The sequence below is a fragment of the Mycteria americana genome, chromosome 1 (genome assembly GCF_035582795.1).
Source record: "Mycteria americana isolate JAX WOST 10 ecotype Jacksonville Zoo and Gardens chromosome 1, USCA_MyAme_1.0, whole genome shotgun sequence".
NCBI classification, from domain to species: domain Eukaryota; kingdom Metazoa; phylum Chordata; class Aves; order Ciconiiformes; family Ciconiidae; genus Mycteria; species Mycteria americana.
Genome location: NC_134365.1, coordinates 196,197,535 through 196,213,595, shown reverse-complemented (window position 1 = coordinate 196,213,595; position 16,061 = coordinate 196,197,535). Strand labels below are relative to the sequence as shown.

Below are 16,061 nucleotides of genomic sequence, written 5' to 3'. Positions count from 1 at the left end.
AGTATGCCTAGAATTACCTTTCTAATAGTACATGCTTTAGGGTAGTGGTAAAACTGTTGTTCAGAATGCAGAGACATCAACTGGTACTGTTACCTCTCTAAAAAGAGTTAGAAAAAAATTGCTTATGGATCGTTTTGTACAGTGTCATCATATAAGAGGAGATCACAAAATATAACACTTGTATATAATTCGCACAATGGCATCATCAATACAATTTGCACCACCAGTCTTTAAAATCCAGGGAGACTGAGGATTTAGACATATGTGAACAAACTACATTACTGTAAAAAATCATTCTGCACCTTTTGATCCATCATGTGCGAGCATATTTACACAGAACTGTAACAAGATAATTACCAAAGGAACTTCTAGAGCAAAATGAGGCCTTATTACTCTAAATAGTTGCATTTTCTTGCTCATTTGTTTGATCACAATGATTACTTATAAAGAAAAGTATGTTTGCTTAACCAGAAAACGTGTGTATGATGATGAAAATATATCTTTTAACATTTACAAATATGATTAGTTTCAGGTTTGTTTTCCACTCCAGTTTTCTACTGAAATAGAGTTTTTAGGAGCAATTTTTTATAGATAAATGGAAAAATTAAATGGAAAAATGTAAATATAGTTGTCTGCACTGTGACAGCTGTCCAGTCTTGAAAAAGTATTAACTGAATGTCTCTGTAATATTTTCTCTCTTCTTCCCTTTTAACAAATACAGCAAGTCTTTTAGTTTTGAGATTTGAAAAAAAGAGAGTGGTTTATGATTAGGTGAGAATACGTTTGTTTGAATGCAATGTTGTCTATATATATCTGATATTATGTCAGATTTTTTGTATGAAAGCCCTGTTCTCTTCTTAAAAGCTTCACATTCTCAAGACTGCTTTATAAACCTTATTTTTAAATGGACAAGATATCAATATTGTGAAAGCAAATATTTACTGTGTTACATTTTAGGTGTTCAATTTACATCATGTGGTATTGATTTAAATGAATATGAAAGTTTTCCAGAAGGCCGAGTGCAAAATTATGTTTGTTAGTCAACTATATTTGCAAGACCAGTATATGCATGGTACTGAAGAATTAACTACTGTATTCAAATATTCAGATGGCTGGCAAAAAAATTGTCATCTTAGATAACTTCATTAAGATCAACAAATTAACATACTTATTAAGACTGCATGCATATAGACTGCTAGTATTCTGGCATCGTTTCCAACACTTAACATTTTCTTTGCAAATCTAGAACACAGGTGATAGCAGTGTTCACAACGTATCAATGAAGCGGTGGGGTGTTTCCGTTTTGTGGCCACTGCAAGACAAATCTCAGAATCACAGGAAGCTGCAGGCAAAGGATAGGAGTATGGTTTTAGGGTCTATTAATGTAGTCTTACCCTATTTCAGAAAGGTTAAAAAAATTGACACTATTATGTGTTCCTCAGCAATGGTGTTGTAACACAGCATAATCCCATCATAAAGAAAAACTCTTGCTAGCTCCGTTGTGCAGTTTTAGTAATCTTCTATTTCTTTTTCCACAGGAGCGTGGTCGTACCAGTAAAGAAACCCCCTCCAGGTAGTTTGGCTGTTACCACAGTTGGAGCTGCCACGGCTGGGAGTGGACTGCCACCGGGTAGTACACCTAATATATTTGCTGCAACAGGAGCTACACCAAAAAGTATGATTAATACAACAGGTATTGTCCTTAAATATTTTTGTGACCCTCATTTTTTCTTGTTTGTTTTTTGTTTTGTTACTTTTAGTGGTGTTTGTTTTTTTAATCATCTTTTTGTTCCTGTTTTTGTACTTCTAAAATAAAAACCTGGAAAGATTAAAACTTGGCCTTTATTAGAGCCAGTGTTTTCTCTTGGTGTATGTTTATAATCTTTGATAGTGCACATTGAACTTGCACAGCCTTAAATAAGTGAATAAATAGCCTTAATACTGTTTTATAAGCATAATTTAGAATTGAAATGAGCTAACTTCTCCAGTGCTCTGTAGCAGAGGATGTTTATATGATAGATACCAACTAATCCCTCCTTACGTGTCAAAGAAAGTAAAGCCAACTACCTACTTAATAAATATATCAGAGATTGTGGAGGGTTAATATTTTGGGCAATTACTATTTGTCAGTGAAAATTATTCTATGATTTTTGGAAGGTTTTTCAGTAAGAACCTACCTAATTTAACTGTAGTCATGTCTTATCAGTTGTTTATTGTGACATATAGAAGGAGGACAAGACCTTCTTTTTAAAATTATTTATAAAAGTAATAATGGGATTGTCTGTCATGAAGGAGCCTGTTGACCATGGAGACTGTGGTTTCCATTCAGAAATGAATCCTTACTGAGAGCAACTGATGTTTACTTAAACTCCTTTGAAATGCCTGGCTATGTTCTGTTTTCTTTCTAAACTAAGCCAAAGCACTTGAGAGAAGAGCTCTCTTCAAGGATATCACAACTTCAGTCAAGGGTTGAGAAAGTGAAAATCTCCCTGGGGTTGCAGAAAATGGAGGGGGAAGCTTTTGGCATCCTTCTGCTTCATGGAATAATATGAAGACACACTCATTTTTTTTTTCTTTCCTTTTGCAGATTACCTTTAATACCTGGTAATAGAACTTTGATTTTTCTAAGGATAAAAAAAATCTTAAAATCTAATTATCCTGAGGCAGATGGGAGGAATGAATGCTCTGAATAATGTTATCACTTCTATGAACAGTTCCATTTGTGTAGCCACTTCTGTTAATCTTGAACGGATTTCCTTTTAGGTACTCTTATGTCATGCAAAAAATATCCTACACTGGAAACCTTGTTTTCCAAATGATACTGAATAGTGTAAGCTTTTCAGTCTTCTCACTGATTAAAGATCTGAACTGTTTTGGCTGGAATGTAGTAGCTCTTCTTTGTAAGTAATTGCATTTAAAAATCAGTCATTTCCCCAATACTGTTCTTAGCAGAGGACAGTATTGCAGATACCATGGTACATTCACTGTGAATTAAAGGCTGCTTTTTTTGGTAGATCTTACAGCTTCTTTTTTTTTTTTAATGCAACTGGTTTTGTCTCCTAGGCTATGGATTAGCTTGATTAAAGGAAAAGTATTGATTCAATGGAATTTCAGCAAGTATCAGATTTAATTAGAACTATACGTGTACTGAAATTCTTTAGTGATCTTATTTGGTAAAGCCTTTTATGCCTGAATTCATCTGAATGAGCTTTATTGATGAATTCTCTTAAGAAATAGTTTGAAAAGTCCTTCCCCTCCAACATTTTTTAAAGATTTGAATTTTATATCAACATTTGAGAAATGCTAAACACACTAATGACAGTAAAAAAAAGTAGTATCACATTGAAAAGATATAAATATCTGTTAGATTAAAATGCTTGTTTTGCCATTTTTAATTAAGCTATGCCTACGGTAGTTAAAACAGTGATCATATATGTCAGTTTTTGAGTTATATACGTGAAGTATCCAGATACTTTCTGGTTTATATACTTGTAGTCTGTGAAATTATCTATGTTATTAATGATTTTAAAGTAGTGTATAGAATTTCATTGAACAGCACTTTTTTTTTTTACTGTGGTAAAAAAGAAACAGTATACAATTTTTTAGAAACACTAGATGTCCCCCCAAACCTATTTACAGTTGTTTTTCCAGTATGTCACAGATACTCTAGAAATACAGTTTAATCTTTGAGGTATATTCTGTGCTGGACTTGTGCGAAAGGTGGTTTTTTTCAGTTATTCATGGATTGCAGTCGGTGTTTACATTCCATCTGCCATCGCTGTCGTAGTCAATGTCACTGTCACGATGTAATGACATGTATGTTACTGAAGTCCTTTTAGTGCTTGGAATGTATCTTTTGGGAGATAGGTTTTCTTCCTTCATCTCTTTATGTAAGAAACTGGTTTTATAGGTTTTAGATTGGATTTCTGTAATTCTTATCCTGATTCTCACTTCTGTGTTGATCCAGTAGTTCTAGGTCTGTTTGACCTTCTCTTCTGGGAGCCTAGCTGGTTAAACAACTTAGCAACTGCATTTTTAGACAGCAACCTTAATGAAGAAAATTTGACTTTGGAAGGAATTGGGAAGAAGCAATAAAAATATGTTACCTATATATACATGAATATAAATATGTAAATAATATAAATACCTAAATAATATAAATATGCGCGCATGCACGCACACACACACACACACACACACATATATATGAAGCCTTAATCTTTTTTAAGCTACCCTATTCCCAGTGAAGTTGCTGTGATTCCTAGGTTGGGAGAGATAGTCTCCCTTACATTTTTGTGTTTCCTTCTCAGTGTGTTTGGGTACATGTACAATTTGTATTTAGTCCAAGTCAGAACCCACACTGTAAGCCACAATCCACCTCCCACTAGCATTATTAAAACAGCAGACTAAATCAGTTCCTAGTCTAAATCTCACCAGCTACTAAACCTCACCAGCTACTAGTCCTACTAGTCCTACTAGTTCCTAGTCTAAACCTCACCAGCTACTCTCGTGTCAGCAAGCCCAGCAAATCCTGCTGCATTTTGATACTGTTTCGAATGTAAATTTTCTTAAATGAGCCAGTCAAAATTCTGTTGTTTACCTTAATTCTTTTATCAGTAAAAATTATTTAAAGGCAAATTAAAAAAAAAAAATCATCCCTGCTGCCAGAGAATTTTTCACCATTACCAGCATTTGACCTCTACTTCACTATCAGCTGGCTGCTTAAGCAGTTAAGAAACCTAATATATAGGTTTAATAATGTAAAATTATTAAAATGGAAAAATAATGAAAAAATAATGTAAACCTGTGTAATACAAAAGACAGTGATATATCAACTGCTAAAACTGACCAGCAGCAGGGAGTTACCAGTTATCATTTTAAAAAATTGGCAGAATCATGCCGTTGATCTCTAAACGGGGGTTGTCCACCCCTCGTTGCTAACTTGGATAAATCTTGCCTGTCACCCTCATCTGTGGTAGCATTGCCGTCCCTTAGGCTTTGAACTCCGTTGGTTGCTACCTCTCTTGCAGTGATGTGTTGCACCAGGACTGCGCAGCAGAACAGGGACAGCATTTATCACAGTGCTCGCGCTACTGTTCATGGCCACTCTGAGCTTTTGCTGGTTTGCTTCAGAGAGGCTGAACTCACAGTGCCGTTTCAGCAAACATGATAGATTGGCATTTAAAGTCTAAGTTTAGCCCTTAGCTCTGACCCAGATCACATAAAGTATAAATGTATGCTCTGTCTGCATCTTTTCTCTGGGCAGCTGTTCACAACCCATTGAAATGATACCCCTGCTGCCCTCCCTACTTTTAAGATCTTAAAATGCTCCTTCATTTGAGGAAGGAAACAGAAAAAATAAAATTAGAGTCTTAATACTCCTCAGACACTAGTTTCCCCCTTTACTTCCTGAAGGAATATACATTTTCTATCTTCTCTGTCATTTTTTAATTTGCATTTTATTTTCTGCCTGTAGTTGCAACTGGGCAGCCAAGAAGTGTGTGCATATATATATTAAAAAAAATAGTTAAACATCTATTCTCCATTCAAGCTCTTCTTAAATATACCTTTATTTTAGAAAGATCTTGCTTTACAGGATGATGTAAAAATGTTTTCATCTTTGGAATATAATTTGGGAATAATGAAAATGAGGTAAGGATTTATTTTGCCTGATTTTCAATAGCTTTTTAAGCTTATTATTGTTATACTAGCAAAATAAGGTATTAATTTATATGATAATCATATGGAATGGTTTTAATTCTTTTAGAATAAATAACATTATTTCCTTACTTAAAAGTAGATGAATAAGACAAGGACTATATTAAAAGTCTCTAAAAGTTCTGTTTCTTCAGACTGAATTAAGACCTGTATTTTTTGGGGTACAGGTGCAGTAGACTCAGGATCTTCTTCTTCCTCTTCGTCATCCAGCTTTGTGAATGGTGCTACCAGCAAAAATCTCCCAGCTGTCCAAACTGTTGCTCCAATGCCAGAGGATTCAGCTGAAAACATGAGGTACACAAGTTCTGTCTTTTAATATTAATTATAATTTCTTCTCCCACAACAACTTCATACATACAAAATAGTATAAAAATTAAAATATATAAAAATATATTTTAGCTCATTTAATATGTGTTATTGTAGTTATTAATGTAGTACAATATGTATTTATGTACTTTTTTGATACTAAAAATGTATATACTAAAATAACACTTCACTGAAAAGTCTAACTTTTCAGACACTATGCCACACACTGGAACTTCATTAAAAGTAATTTTTTCGTTGACTGGCTTTTTACATTGCTCAATAATGACAGTAAGAATTGGAACGCAAGCACAAGTTGGCAATGGAGCACTAGCAAGTGGAGAGAGGCACAACCTCTTCTAGGCAAACAAAAGCCCTCTTTAAACTGGAAGGGCTGAAACCAGACACGCATTCATGCAGCTAAGTAAATGGTGCACCAGATCTGAGTTGGTGTTGCAAGAGGCACATGCCACGGGATAGCTAATACCCCTCTTATACTGACTGGCAGCCAGGAAAATGCCCTCTGAAATTCCTATTAAATATCTTTGTATAATAGGTTATTATTCTGTAAAGGTATTCAGTTGTGCCACAGCATACTTCAAAGACAAATTTTTGACCTTTTCAAGGTGCACACCTGCCTGCCCTAAAAAGCTGACACAGGGTATACTAAGCAGTTGCCAAGCGTCCCTTAGTTGGCCGGCCACTTCAAGATATGGTTTTAAGAACATTGGAGCAACCAAGCTAACTGTTCATGAGCTTAGAGAATTTCATTCTCTAATGAACTAGAACAGAAATAAACTTAAATCAAGGGCCCTAGGTAACCTGTAAAAAAAGTATTCGTGCTTCAGCGATTTAACACACAGTGCAAAAAACGCCTTTCTTTGCTAGTCCTATCTGAAGTGTCAGGTGAGTGGTGCAGATAGTACCGCAGCCACGGGTGCAGGCCCAGGCTGAAAGCGTGAGAGCTGTTGGCTCCCCTCCAAAAAGGTGCAAATGATCAAGGAGAGAATGCCCTTTTGTATGGCGTTATTTATTGCTTGACAGTGTTATGAGGCGAGTTAATAAAATTGTGGCATAATTAAACCACTCTTTTTACTTCTTGTCTTCTTCATATGTTAGGACAGTGCTTCCCTGAGGGTGAAATCTTTTTTAAAATTCAGATACGGACATATGTTAAAATTAAACTCGATCGTTAATCAGTTTATTTTTGAGTTATTTTAACCAATGCAATGTTCTTCTTTTTTCAACAAGCATTTTGAAAGTTTTTGTCCTGGAGTCAAAGAAAAACTTCAGTTGCAAAATCTAGAATTCAAATTTTGAACTCTGTAGTTGTACTTTGTGTAGTAACTGAAATTAGCAACTGAAAAAACTTATGTGGAGCACAATATCAGAAATGTAGATAACTTAAAATCTAATGAATCCGAGAAATGTCTTTTGGGCTTTTTTCCCTCCCCCCCCTCCCCACCCCCCCCCCCCAACTAACTAAAAATTTATTTTTATAATAGAAAATTTTTGGTTTCTCACTTCGAATTCATTGTGCGTCAGCTTTTATGAGATGAAAAATCAGAGGTTTTTGTGGGGTCAGAGAGCATGAAGTGAAAGCTAACTTATCTAAGCCTTCCCTTATAGCAACTGCGTAGGAAAAGAGCTGCTTATGGCTGTAGACTGAGCAGAGGAAAGCGAGCAGAATGATCTTGGCCTTTTAGACATTTAATTGTCTTGATTTGGAGGTAGAGGTTTGGCCTGGAATGAGGTTGGGAAGGTAGCATACTTGGGACTGGAACAGTGTGTGCCCCCACCTCTCTTCGCACTTTCTTGTGACCAATTCAAGCAATATGTAGTAAGAACTGTCCACAGGATTATTTGGTCTTTTTGCTCACAGTTTTAAAAATATTTCTTTTAATCTGATGTTGCTACTGTGCTCTTTCAATCTTTCCTGTCCCAGTTTATCACCTTTATATAGATAGAAATTCTATATATTTTTATATAATATATATAATTTATTTTCTGATGTGTGTTGCCTTCAATCTGCAAAATAAATAATCCTGAATTTAGAAGCTATTAAGAGTTTATTTGCCTTGAATGTCCAGAAATGGAGAGGAAAAAAGACAATATTCATTCGTTACAAAAAACCCTGAAAATCTCTCAGTTCAGTCATGAAAACTAATTAAATTATCTCCACGGGGAGTTCCTAATGATTGCAGGGTGCGTTATAAGGTATAATAGATGTTAGAAACAGCTGTAGAATCAGATTGGTCTCTCTCCTCTTTTGCTCCTCTGTGTGCGTGTGTACAGGAAAGGCAGTAGATGGGCCGCCTCCTTCCCTGAAACGTTTTTGGGGTCCCTCTGTATGTTTTTTTCTTAATTTTGCTTGTTCTTTTTGAAACTGAAGGACCAGAACTCCAGTCAGTTTTCAACATGTAAATGCACCAGAGATTTACATGAAGGAAAAAGGATTTTTTTTTTCTTTTCTGTCTATTTAAATATTAATTTCTGTCCTTTGATATGCATTTTTAAACAGTGCTAAACTTTGATCTCACATTTTCACAGAATACTATTCCCAATTGCCCATGAATAGATACATAATATACAAGATCCATCAGCTATCCATTTGATAACAAAGTGTTTATTAATAGTTCATCCAAGGTGTTGATTAATAGCACATCCACACCTCCCATATTACTTGATTCTTAAATAAAAATTGAACTTAATTTAAAAACTTTTGAACTTGATATTTTTTCAATTGTATGTAAAGTTTTCAGAGTTAAATGAACTCTAAAATTAGGCCATTTAAAGCAATTTACAGTGAAAGCATATTTTAAAACATGGTTTAGAGAAGTCTGGATTAATCTAGTAGGCTTTTTATCTCTAGCAGCAAAAGCTTGGGCTAGATTCATGTTGCAAATTAAAAACTCTAAGCTAGTCGCATGCATTCCAAGGATAGTCAATAGAGGCTTTAGCCTAGTGAAATTCACTTCAACTAATCATATAAAACGAAGTCTGATGATATGCATCCCTCCTTTAGAATACTAGAAAATCAATATCTGAATTTGAAATAGGAAAGCAGCACATTGAAACAAAATAAGCTATAGGAATTCAGTAAAATATTTTTAAGCTAATGAAGGAAAACTTCCAATGTGCTTATAATGTCAGCTTTCTTTTTAAATGTAGGGATCTTCATGTGATCAGGATTAAAAAGTCCACATTCATTTAGTGTTTATAGACAGTAGATACAGTATAAAATTTAAATGTCAGTGTTCATTCTCTTAGATTCTGTCAATAAATGTAATTTCTTCCTGTAATTGAGCTTTTAAATGCCAATAATATTTTGGTGCCGTAATTCAAGCACAAAGAAAATTCATTCAGCCACCAGCAATCTGAAAAAGAACAGCAAAAATTCTTGATAGACCAGAATATGTATGTAATTTCATTTCTACTTTTAAGGAATAGTTCACTTCTTTGAGATAACACAGCAGGTTTTTAATCTTGGCATAACAGTTTCAGAGGGCACAAGTGTTATGCCCTGTCAGGTTTTAAAAGGGAAGAAGGACTCTTAAGGGGTACAATCCTTAGCACACTGCTGGTTTGTATCCTTGTATTTGTATTTTTGCTAGGTTTGTATCCTCAGACAAAGGAAAATTATTTCTGGTATTTGAAAAGCAAACAGAAGTCACAACACTTCTCACTGTACAAGTAGAACAGGCAGAGAAGTATAAATGCAAAGGCAAAGTGATTTACCTGGGATTATGTTCCCTCAAGGTTGAAGAAAAGAATATTGATTTTCTTGATACCTGTGCTAGAACACTTCCTCATGCACTCCCTTGTCTAGCATTGCAATGCCAGGTGATGTTATTTGAAAGCTTGAACAAAAAAGCAAGTTGCTTGTGATTGCCTTGGGTGAATAAAAACTTCTTTTTTCAAGCTTTCAAATGTATATAAAATGATGAGATGCATATAAACTGAGATAAGTGAAATAGACTTACACTTGAATATCTGACATTCTTATCAAGTTTGAAAATGAGAATAAAAATTTTACTTGTTTTGGAGTATTCCATAAATGCTGTAGAATTTATGAGGCTGCCACACTGCTGACTCTGACATGACATTTGCATTTACTTAAAGCCATTTAAAAGCTGTAAAGTTTAATCAAATTATGATCATCCTCTTTTCTAAAGAAGCTTACAGTAACTTTTAAAAACAGGTATGATTTGACATCATTTCTATTGGTAAGTGTTCTTCCAAACATGGTCTCTGTTTTTCCACAGTATCACTGCAAAGCTTGAAAGAGCTTTAGAAAAGGTGGCCCCTCTCCTGCGAGAAATTTTTGTTGACTTTGCCCCTTTCCTATCCCGAACATTATTGGGCAGTCATGGACAAGAGCTGTTGATTGAAGGTACTGTTTCTGTTATAAAATGATGTTATTTTACCTATTAGTCATTTGATATGAACAATATTTCCTTTTCACAAGACTTTATATAACTATTTTTGATAAATAAATTAATCTGTTGTTAATGTGTTGTGATTTCATTTCCTTGCATTTAACTTCATTTAAAAAAATTAAAAGTGATAGCTTTTGTACCCCTTTTTTTCCCCTAAGTGAGATGCTGTGTAAAGATACATCTTGTCATCTTGGAATGCAAAAACTTCTCTACAATTTGCTCTTTCCACCTCTGAATAATTATATTAGTATAAATCTTTCAGCCTGACTTTAAGAAACTAGTGAAAAATAAGATTAAAAAGTGTAATAAATTCCCATGGAAGAAAGTAAATTGAAGACTGCTCCAGCATTATTGATACCTGCATCTAGATTTGGTAAGGACACTATTTGCTCAGGTGGATCAGTTGGATTCACACGGGCAGATAGAGAGTTGTCCCTAGAGGGGAATAAAAAGTGATGATTTTTTAAAGAAAAGTATCCTTGAACACTTTCAAGGATTTTTGTGGGGTTTTATGCATTGTCTTTACTACTTCGTAGTTACGACATTTGGGGAAAATAATGAATCCTCATAAGTGAGGCAGTAAGTAATGCAGAAATTATGCAGAAAGTGCAAATGCAGCAAGCTTGTGCAGAAAGTAATGAATCAGTGCTAATGCAGTTAAAATAGTGATGGGGGAATTTGCATGAACATGCATTGATCCCACATCACATATCCAGAAGAACATATTCAGTCAAGTAAACTTTTTCCTTCCAGAATTGTTCTTACACACAATATTACTGTTTAATGAGAGGTTGGTCTCGATGATCGTAAAGGTCTTTACCTAAGAACCTAAAAAATTCTACGATTTTATGAAAAAGTCTCATTAAGGCAAAGTTTATAATGCTTGAAGGTCTATGCAGGAAAAATACAGCTTTGTGTTCAAATTCCAAAGCTCCTTCTATTATACGTGTGTTTTATCTAAATATTAGTGTACAGTCTTTCTATGGTCTCAGTTATTATTCCCCATAACATTGGCCCTCTTTTTTTCTTAATACTAGAAATATTTGCACCTTGTAACTGAAATCTTCTGAATAGCCTTTTCCTTTTTTGTCTAATTATTGTTTAATAATATTATTGTTTAATAATACCAAGGAATGGTATAGTAGCTTAGTAATTCTCAGAAGATTCAGGTTATTTATACTGTTTATTTTCTAGCTATGAGTAAGTTGCAGTTCTCACTTAATGACACCTGAAGTTAATCGTCTGAGATGCTCATTGAGAACATTGAGATGGCTGTAAGACATTTGATGGATTCCATTCTTAAGTCTCTTATTTCAGTGAAGTTGATTGAAAAATTTGTAGCAGTGTTATCTTTTTCCATTTGACAACTGATTAATTGCACTATAGTTTTTATACAATACGAATAAAATCATCTTGGTTTCACCTAAGCTCTTTTATAGATTAAAAAAATTCTTCACTGATGCTGTTCTGACTTTGTCTTTTGGTCAGTTTCATGGTGTGAACAAGGCTCCAACAGTTCCCAGCATATGACAAAGACTGACAAGCTAGAGGCCACAGGAACCTCACGACTATATGGCAGTATGAGTTTATCGCATTGCCTGTCCAGACAGAGACATTGTTTTGTTGGCTGCAGCCTTCTTCCGATACCCACTTGAACTGCTCTTCCAAATTTTGTCCCATCTATGACTCAGCCATCCAATTCAGTCTCAGGAATCATTGTTTATGAACCAAACACCGAGTTCCAAAATAAGTACTGTCTTTCCCATCACGTTTCCTTAATGTTATGTCTAACCTCTTCAATTGCTGTCTCATTCCTGATTTCTAAGAACTAGTCCTTTCTTTCCAAGATACTGAAATAGCAATCTGCAAGGAAAAAAATTCAAACACAGCTTAGATTTTTATACTGCATGACTCAGGACTTGAATTTCTGTTTGCTTCCTCTAAAATAGTTGGGCTTTTTTTCTTTTTTAACAGAGAACTCATCTGCTTTTATAGTCATCATGTACTTCTCATCTTTTCTTTCATCATTGCCTGTATGAGACCCTTGATCTCAACTAAACTGAATTCTTGCCTAGTTAAGTTCCCTTTTAAAGGTAATTCTAAATTCTCTCCTAGTCCATTGCCTGATTTACTTTGACAAATTTCCTGTCATTTTTCACTGAAAGCCAATGGTGGTCCTTGAAGTGCTTGAAAGGGCTCTCCATGTAATGACTCTGCAAAACAGAGGGTTTTAGTGGCATGATTCAAGACATGTGAGTACAGACAATTCCTGTGAGGCTTTGATAATTTGAACTTGATTTTTACTGGCAAGCAGTAATTAGCTTGACAGTTTTATATGAAATAGTTTAATTTGTTGCTTTATGTGTAAAAGTTTTAGTTATAATAATTAAAAAGGAGCAAATAAACTTTATTTAATCAAGTCCAAAGGTGCTGCCTGTTTTTCAAATTGATCACCACAAAAATATCTGTTGCATTCTGTAAAGCGTGTCCTTTTCTTTTGATTATTCAAGCTTGAAACATAAAAATACCTTCCCTCCTCTTGCTGTCTTTCAAAACCTCCATATGGTATGAAACCTTTCCCCATCAGATTTTGCTAAAATCTGAATACCTTCAGGCATCCTTGATAGTGTGCGCTTTTTTTCTGAAGCTCTCTCTAGTGCTCTTGTGCATGCATATGTGTAAGCATTACTAAATCATTTCAGACTTGGTAAGAATATGCAAAGTTTTGTAGCTGAGGTTTTGCATACTGAAGAGAGAGCACAAAGGAAAAAATAATTTTAATACTTCTAAAACAGGTTAATTATGCAAACTTTCCAGAATATCTGATGCTTTGAGATAGGTATTGTTAATATATATTTGGAAATGTGTATACAACTTAGTTATGATTTCACCTTTTTGTAGTAGTTGAGCTGTCTCGAACTTTTGGTGAAAAATCTTGCAGTCATACCGTGCCACCTCATTTTCTTTTAGCTTGTATCATCATTCTGTCCCATGGAAGACTGGCTGATTTATTCTTTGAGGAAACTATATTTAACATCTAAGCAGTGGCTTCTTGACTCTTGAGTGGAGTTGAAATGAACTGCCTATAATCATCTGGTCAGTCTAGACCAAAAACTTGGACCAGTCATACTCAAAATTGTTAATTTTTCACATTTGTTCATGTAAATTCCAAAATGTGACTGGTAGCAGAGGAACTCTATCAAGTAATAATCTGACATTGCAGAAATATGTGTTGGTAAAACTCTTCGTCTGTTTACTTACTGAAATAGTACTCATTTTTGTCCCTTTTTCCACAACCAGTTCTTTCTTCAAAGGTATCTTACTATATTCCAAATATTTGAACTTCCCAGAATAAGTGTCCTCCATGACAGGTTAAAAAGGACTGATTTGCAATCGAATGCAAATAGTTTCAAACAGAGTATACCAAAACCAGCCCAACACTACTGTGGTTCATCAGCTGAGGTTCTTTCAATGCCTCAGGGAACAGAAGTTGCAAAGGTTAAAATTGTCCGTATAGAATCTAATTGGAAACAAACATGCAATATGTGTAGGTCACATATTTAAGCTTAGCAATGCTCATTATGGAGTTCCATTTAATGCTTGCACAGGTATGTTTTCACTAACTCTAGTTTCCATATGGTCTGCAAATTCCCCCCCTGTAAAATGCATTACAACATTCTAGCTTTTAGGTGAAAATGTTACAGGCAAATGTAATCTGATCTGTATCCGAAAGAAAAGTTATATCCTCTTTTTGTCAAGCACAGATGGGTAAAAGTATTTTCACTACAGCTATTCTTGGAGTGTCCTGAACTGTTACAATAGTTTCAAGATCAAAATATAGTCACATACAATGCTTTCCCTTCTCTTTAGTGACATACCAAACAAATGTTACCAATGCTTTTCATTTTCCTATATCGTTACTTGGCTAGAAGGTCAGCCAGGTAGCCCTTTTCCAAAAGAACTCTTAGGAATTCTTTGGTGTATATTTGACATGTTTCTGAAACGCACAATTCAAATCAGATGAAACAGAAAACGTTTTCGTGCTGATAGGAGCAGAATCTGTTTCTCCTCATTAACTCACCACATGGCCCTGTGAAAATACTCAGTAGAAGCGGTGATGGACTAGTTTTGTATGGTATTTGACCAGAGGCTTCTTGAAACAATTGAAAAATTGCCCAAAACATTCTTTTGGAAACCACAGATAGAACTTGGGTGCTAAACGACACTACTTCAAAAGCTCCCAAAGACCACTAGTGTAGCATCACTGTGGCATCTGCCAATGCTGGCACAATTTGTTTCTGATTCCCTCAAACAATACCTAGTTTTGTATTAGGAAGAACAAGGTTACCATTTTGCTGAGATACTGTTGAAGTCTGGAAATCCCTTAGACTTTCTGGAAAAAAAAGTACTTTTTGATGCTTAACGTGCCCTTCGGCTTTCTCTTAGAAACTTTTCAGAACCTTTGTATTATTTTTGTGCTCAGGAGCACAGACGGTATAAAGCAGAGAGATTGCATGCTCTTGAAGAACTTTATTCTCCTGTTCATATGTTCTGTCATTTTTTTATCTTACTCTGCCACATCCAAAATATTTTTCTTGGTGTGTCCAGGCATGTTTTCTCTCAACTAATCAGAATTTTGGTAATTGCTTACCTGTCTGTAGCACAGCATGTAGCCAACATTCTGAATGAAATGAATAAATATTAGCAAATAAGAGAGAAAGGGGATAAAAAAATAGTGTTATGATTTTAAAATTTACATTAACTGGAATTAACAGCACATAAATAAAAATCGAAGCTATTCATAGTGCTGAAATTTCTATGAGCCACTTGCTGATCCTACTTTGATATTTTTATTAACAGTCTTGATTATGGTGCAGAATTGTTCCTGGCAAAGCTAACTGCTTAGACAGAGGTATACAAAGTGAGAAGCAAAGGCATTCTACTGGAGAGATATGTTGAATCATTTTGTGGAATAACCGAAACTCAAGAAAAAGCCAAATTTCAACACAGCCAAATCCTGAGTCCAGTCTCTAGGAACAAAGAATATGGACGATACCTAGAGGGTAGGAGAAGAGGGATGAAGCCACTCAAAGAATGTAGGGTTTGTTATAAAAATTAGCATACTCGGGGCTCTCTTAGCTCAGTGCTGAGGCAACAAAGACTTGTCCAAAACTTGGATGCCTAGGAAGAATAGATGAGGAGATGATTTCATTTCTGTGCACAACTTCAGTAAAACTCCTATCATCTGGTTCTATAGTCAGCACTTCAAGAATGATACGCGCACACTGAAGAGGGAACAAAAGAGCAGGGCACAAGAGTAATTGATGGATGGGAGATAAACTCCATGAAGTACAATGTAAGGAGCTTGATTTGTTCAGTGTACCAGGGAGAAGAGATAAAGAGAAGTTAGATGCTACGGGATGTCTTAGCCTTTCTACCAACAGAATGCCTAATGAGGCTAAAGGATATCGGAAAACTTTACTAGGGCTTACCATCAAGTATTGAGATCGATGTTACTTGTACTCTTTATGACTGTTTAAACATTCTTTCTAAATATAGTCTTCAACCCAGCTTCTCAGAAGGAAAAATGTCATGTATTTG

General features: G+C 35.0%; 1 protein-coding gene across 1 annotated transcript in view; it reads left to right on the top strand.

Moving 5' to 3' along the window:
- NBEA (neurobeachin) overlaps positions 1-16,061 on the top strand; it is a 235,388-nt gene that overhangs the window by 133,362 nt on the left and 85,965 nt on the right. The window contains exons 29-31 of the mRNA XM_075498349.1: positions 1,539-1,693; positions 5,886-6,012; positions 10,287-10,414. Coding sequence (XP_075354464.1) covers positions 1,539-1,693; positions 5,886-6,012; positions 10,287-10,414 — 410 coding nt within the window. The remainder of the gene's footprint in view (positions 1-1,538; positions 1,694-5,885; positions 6,013-10,286; positions 10,415-16,061) is intronic.